The 6,648-nt window shown below is 48.7% G+C and overlaps 1 protein-coding gene across 1 annotated transcript; it reads left to right on the top strand.

Annotated features, from left to right (window-relative positions):
- Positions 1-2,422: 2,422 nt before the first annotated feature.
- LOC309599440 (trypsin I-P1-like) lies at positions 2,423-5,775 on the top strand (the record flags this gene model as incomplete). Its single annotated transcript, XM_082330908.1, has 5 exons — positions 2,423-2,462; positions 2,921-3,089; positions 3,699-3,952; positions 4,744-4,880; positions 5,626-5,775. The coding sequence occupies 5 exons, from the start codon at positions 2,423-2,425 to the stop codon at positions 5,773-5,775; spliced, it is 750 nt and encodes a 249-aa protein (XP_082187034.1).
- Positions 5,776-6,648: the final 873 nt, after the last annotated feature.

Here is a 6,648-nt window from a genome sequence, read left to right as displayed (position 1 = left end):
GCAGCTCCTCAGGTAAGATGAGCTTTTCCCTAGGTACCATGGTGCGTGGGAATAGACACGGAGAGGGGAAGTGAGGTTTAGACTGGAGGCAGAGGTGTCTGTCTCACACAGATACCTAAGGAAGTAGTGGGGTTTGGGTTTTCAGGAAGACTCAGCCAAGGTCTCAGCCAAACTTCTTTCAAAATGCTGGCAGCATCAATAACAACGGCAAAGGCGATGACAGCTTCAGCGGCAATGACAGCTTCCCCACACACTCCCCTGGCCTCTAGCAACTGGGGACTTGATGCTCCTAGGTCAGATGGGATGTCTTTCAACCAGCTCCTCCCAGGGAGGAGAGACTTGGGAAGAGAGAATCAGCGGTCCCTCCACCACCGACCTCTGTGAGATGCACGAGGACTAGCCGCAGAAACTGCTCCGCTTTATGCTCCTGGGAAGCTTTATCTCCGTCAGCCCACGGTCTCGCCAGGTTTCCCTTTCCCAGGATCTTGCATCAGCCTGGACAAATGTATTTGCTTTATCTGAGCCCAGTGATGATACAGCTGACTGAAATACTTGAACTAGGAACATGGATTTCTAGAAATGCAAGCTGCCATTGCTTGTCCATTGATAACATCTAACACAGCTGCCCTCCATTCACCAATCCTCCTCCTTCCTGTGGCCCTGGAGCCGCCAGCACTCTGCTGCAGCATCGCTGCGTTAAATGAGAGACCTGTTTGCGGCTGGAGATGTGCCCCCGGAGTGTATTTTTTGCAAGACCCTGAAAAACCCCCTACAATAGGTCTGTGGAATGTTCAGCAGCATTGGGCAGCAGAGGGTATTTACATTTCAGGTAGGGATTTGTCATCTTAGCGAAAGGAAGGAGGGGCGGGAGGAGGTGTTCCAATTTCAACCTGAATGCAAAGGAGTCTGCTCATCCTTCACAGCTCTCACTGAAAGGCCTGAAGGGCTGCTCTGAAGCAGTCTGTCTGCGGGATGACCTCTGAGTTGTGCATCACAAACACCTCATTTGCCTCCACTTGAGATCAGTTTGCTCCATGAGCTGCCCTGCTGGCACGCACCCTGCAGTTCTGGGATTCACGGGAGCCTCTAGAAGGGACCCCTGAGAGGCAGATCGGAGAATGGGGGGTACCTGGGTGAGGTACGTTCACTAGATGCCTGCCATCAAGGACTTAGGAACGCAAGAACCACAGGAACTACGACCCAGGAGCTTTGCCGTGAGCTCTGGCAGTAGCCTGGCAAGAGGTCAGTAGTGTCCTCTTGCTGATCTAAGCAAGTGGCACAGAGAGTCTCAGAGAGACCTTGTTCTTCCAGGAGATTACCAGCCAGCCCTATAGGATGCCTTTCCTGCTCTTAAGAATAACCGATCAGTTAAAGATCAGAGTAGATTAAATAAGTAACAAGGGAAAACAAAAGAAGTAACAGGATAGAGGCAGGTACGGTCAAGCTTCCCAATTCAGACGCCAAATTGCTGGATTTTCCTGAAATTTGGGTGGATACCAACGCAAATGTTAAAGCTTGTGAACAGGAGGAAAAGGAAGCTGTCCTTCATAGCCTAAGTGTTACCTAATAGGTTATTAGAGCTATATCTCCGGAGAAATATTGTTCTCAAGCATCTGATGACAGCCTGCCTCTATGCCAATGGCATGTTTAGGACAAAGAAATTATAAATCCTTGGAGGAGTCCCTGGCCTTGGACTTGTCCTTTAACGTGAAGGAGACTTCCCATCTGGACAGTGCCACTGTGCGTGCCAGTCCTCCAGGGCTCTCAAGAAAATGCTCAAGAAACGGAGGAGAAAGATTATTCCTGCTTAGTCTCTCATGCCATTTCAGCATCTCAAAGCATAGGATGTCCGTTTACAGTCACTTGAGGTTATCCCACGTCTTTCAGGAGCCAACATGATGAAGTTGGCAGCTGCTTGGGAAACGCTTATTCCTCAAACGCATTAAGCGGTAGCAAACCCAGCGTCATGACAGAAGTTATCACGCCTTCAGAGAAGGATTTGAGAAGATCTCATTATTTGTGTTCACAAAATAAAAATATGCACTTTTAAGAATGACACCATCAGCACAGAGGAATCTCAAAGGGGTTTGAGGGTTGCTGTCAACAGGTGCTGCGTACAAGACCGAGACAGGCAAACACCTACACATCTTGCAAAGCCCAAATGTATTTTTAAATTGAAGGCTGCCCCCTGAAATAATTTAAAACAGCTCTCTGTCTTAGGAGAAGTTTATGATTAACCGATACATTATTTGTACTTTCTACCAGTGGCTGGTAAAGCCCACATTTGGATCTTCAAATTTTCCACTGTGTACTTTTTGTCTGGAGAAAACCTTGGACTAGAGATAAGGCCATTTCGAGAAACGTATTTCTAGCAGCTCACGCTTCCAGTCCCCCAGTCTGGGCTTGAGGCTGTGTCAAGATCATGAAATACATACTGTTTCTCGCCTTTGTTGGTGTGGCTGGTGAGTACATTTTTTACTTCTATTTTTGTACTTTATAAGGAAGCTCGTTTTCTGAGCAAATTTGCAAGGTAGTCTGTTGTGGGAAAGTGAAGTCCAGTTTCAACTAGCAAAAGTTCTAAGGCAGAGCACTGCAACTTCTTTTGACTGCTGCCTGGTCGTAATTGCTTGTGTCACAAAATGCCGTCGTAGCAGCTCTTGACCCAGGAACACTGACATGCGTCCATAGCTTCAAAAAAAGCCTGTGTCTCCCTTAAGGACTGTGAAGTATAAAGATAACACCTCTGGCCCAGGCAGTCCCAAAGCTGCTGTACATTTTTGGACTATGGGCGAGTGCTTGCCCACCACTGCTCCCGTGAGTTTTCATAGAAGTAGAGCCACGAGGGAGCTGCTTCCGTCGGTCCCAGGGGCACAAGATTCCTTATGCCACGTGTTGACATATGCCACTTCTTATCTCCCAGTTGCCTTCCCCATCAACGCTGATGATGACGACGACAAGATTGTGGGAGGCTACACCTGTGCAGCGAACTCTGTCCCCTATCAGGTGTCCCTGAATTCTGGGTATCACTTCTGTGGAGGTTCCCTCATCAGCAGCCAGTGGGTCCTGTCAGCTGCTCACTGCTACAAGTCGTGAGTGGAAAACATATGCTCTTCCGTAACGTACTTCTTTCTTCCAGTTTGCTTCTAGCAGGAATTCTGAGCTGTGAGATCCAAATACGTAAGTGACTCTGTTCCGACAGGACACAAGCAAGGAATGGGTGGCTCATTCAGGAAGCTGGGCTGAGGCATCATAAGGGGTTTTCCCCTTCTGCCAATGCTTCTGAGAATGCAGAGCAGTTTCTGAAACGACAACGTGATAATCTAGCAAGGAGTTATGGGCTGTGATTTCTTATAAATTGCATTAATCTCGCTACAACGTAGTCACTGGAGAACAGGAAGAGGAACGAGGTCAGGGCGATTGCAGCTTGCCTTTCTCCAGAATGTTTGTATAAAGCACTGTTAGCCATTCAGCTTGTCCCAGCTCAAGAAAATAAGCCTGCAGAAATTCACCACCACCTGTACTGGGAGTGGGTAAGATCTGAGTGTAGATCCGTGGGGCTTATTGCAGGACAAGAAAGATAACCTGCGTGAAAACAGCTGCTACCATAGCGATGTTGAAGCGAGTGCATACAGTGACAGGGAGGTTCCTCATAACCTGTCGGTAGCAGTAAAGTCTATGCCCTTCCTTCTCTTTTCCAGTCGCATCCAAGTGCAGCTCGGGAAGCATAACCTGGCACTCACAGAGTCGTCACAGCAGTTGATTAATTCAGCTCAAGTCATCCGCCACCCTGGCTACAGCTCCAGAACACTGGACAATGACATCATGCTCATCAAGCTTGCCAAACCAGCCCGGCTCAACCGAGCTGTCCAAACAATTCCTCTGCCTACCAGCTGTGTGGCCCCAGGCACCACATGCCTAATCTCTGGCTGGGGCAACACACTCAGCAGTGCCAGTGAGTACTCTGTGGGAATGTACAGCATCACGAGGGCCCGGGAGACACTCTAAGACCTCACAATTGACCCCAAACAGTACAGGGTAAAGCACAGAGAAGCGCTGTGCGACAGGCCTTTTTGAGTGATCGGTCTCTGGCGGACAGTAACCATTCCGCTGCTTTAAAGGCAAGCCTTTATAAGGTGCTTCCTTTTGTTCTGTGTTACGAACGTGGAATCACTTCAATCATCCATGGGCCGTTCGCCAGGATGTTCACGCTGCCATAAATTTTGTGGCCCGGCGCTACAGCTGTGCCGAGCACTAGCAATGTAACTAACGTCAATAGAGTTGTCAGCGCTCTGCGAACAAGATCAAAATCTGTGACTGTGGATCTAAGATTACTACAAGAGAGATCCATTCTCTTACATCGATGGTCAGAGGTGTGGCTGGTGGCTGGTGTCTAATCCGCTGAGGGCAACTAAACCTGCACCAGAGGAGAGGATGGTTTTCCTGAGGCTCAGGTTTCCTCCAGCAGATGTGCTACAAGAGTAGCTCTTAGCTCCACACTTGCCAACTGATGATTTTCTAGGTATCAGAAGAATTAACGTGGCTGCAGCGTAGAACGGGGGACCCATGGGCAGAATCTGTTCCGTCTAAACAAAAGGAATCCATGCTGCAATTACCGTTCAGAGGAAAAATGACGCCTGCTAAAACAGGATGTTCAGTGATTATGTTTCTGCTAAGAAAGATCTTCTCCGGGCTCTGAAACGAACTCAGAGGTGTCATCAACCATCTCTCCCTCTTTTCTTGTAGATGCGTATCCAGATACCTTGCAGTGCCTGAAGGCTCCTGTACTCCCCTCAAGCAAGTGCACCGAAGCCTACCCTGGGCAAATTACCAAGAACATGATATGTGTAGGATTCATGGAGGGAGGGAAAGACTCCTGCCAGGTAAAACATCTGCCTCTCCTTTCCCATATGTTTCTCTCCTGCCTTTTGCTAGTAGAAGAGGCCATCATAGTGGAGATTCTGCTATATTCACTGCACTGGCGTGTCCGAATGCTCTTGTCTTGAGCAACAGTGGAGGCTTAGGGGGAGAGTTGCTTATTGAGCGAGGCTAGGTTTTTTCCACTCAGTTAGTCATTGTCCCTTTTTTGAGGCAGCAAATACCTCTGCCCTAATTCTCCACAAGCAGACTATGCCACCTCCTGCACCTTAGGCTATTTAAAATGGAGGAGTGCTGCACCAGAGAGTCAATAGTAATATCACGGTGACTCCAGAGCTTCGGACACAAATGTTAGCTTTGGACTCACGGAGAATGAAATAGCCAGTATGCCAAGAGCCAGGCAGCCTGGAAGATGAACACACCTGACAATTGCTGTGCATTTTACATGCGCCTAGCTCCGTGGAAATATTTGGCAGAATAATGGTTAAGACACACATATCCTAAGCGTCTGCCAAGGCCTGCGTCCCTCAAAACCAGGCAGCTTGCTCATCCTTAGCTGCGGTGCCCTTGGAGCTAAAGTAAGGCACAGTAGCATCAGGTGTAGAGCGGTAATCAGAAATGACCTTTGTAGAACTTGCGTGTAGAAAAAGCCCAGCGGAGCTCCCTTGAATGTCAGTGATTTCTGGGATCTCTGGCTCATCACCTAGGCGGACACCATTTGCTGAATATCCGTATCCTTTATGTGCGCAGGGAGATTCCGGCGGTCCAGTAGTCTGCAACGGGGAGCTCCAGGGCATTGTGTCCTGGGGTATTGGATGTGCGCAGAAAGGCTATCCCGGGGTTTACACTAAGGTTTGCAATTATGTCTCCTGGATTGAAGAAACTATGTCTGCCAACTGAGACGCTCTCGTTCTATGCGACCTGCTGCTTCTCCTCATCTTCTTCTTCTGTTTTGGGACTGGACATACAAAAATTATCAAAAAATAAAGACTTTCAGGCACCCCTTCTTTGTGCACCGTTTCTCTGGGTACTTCCATAGGCTATGATATGGAGGACAGAGGCAGGGAATGTCACTCTGGGGAAGACATTTACTGTTTTCAGCGCCTCGCAACTAGCAGCATCTTGGAACATTTTGCAGCAACTTTTTTGCTCAGTTAACTGGTCGGGCTGGGCTTGCTTAGTTTTCCTGGAAGAGTCAAAAGGACAGAGCTGTTCCTGGGTTCTGGTTTTCACTTCTCCTAACCCCAATTGGCACTGGAACGGAGAGTCCATGAAAAAGCTGCCAAAGTTGCCAATGGGCTGCGTAGCTGTCTCCTGGCGAAGACAAGGGACATAGAGAGTTTGAGTGAAACAAAAGGATAGAAAAAGCAGTGAGTAGGTGAAATGGGGAGAAATTTAAAAGAAATCTGGTGCTGGAGGAAAGGGAGGGAGAGAAGGAGAGCAGGGCATGAAGGAACAAGTGCCATTTGCCTACCGAGTGGTTTGTGCCCGGCTCTCTCAGATGCTTTGTCGCTGAGGTGTTTCTTAGGAGAGCGATAGGTGCCTGAGTCATTGGGATAGGCACAATCTAGGAACAGGATCAGACGGTAGCTTTGTGTCCCATTGCTCCGGAAGCACTTGCTGAATTCCTTCTCGGCATCTGCCCTTGTCCAGAAAAAGCCCTGAGCTGTAGCCTGGCATCCTTCCCTTCAGCCTGTTTTCACCTGGAGACAGAGTTCTTACCCAGGAGCAGCTGAAAGTCACAGGTCCCTGACCTGTGATTCCCTCACCCCG

The sequence above is a fragment of the Platalea leucorodia genome (assembly GCF_965183815.1).
Source record: "Platalea leucorodia genome assembly, chromosome: 2".
Lineage (NCBI taxonomy): Eukaryota > Metazoa > Chordata > Aves > Pelecaniformes > Threskiornithidae > Platalea > Platalea leucorodia.
Note: the sequence above shows the minus strand (reverse complement) of the source record. Positions and strands in the feature narration are given on the sequence as shown.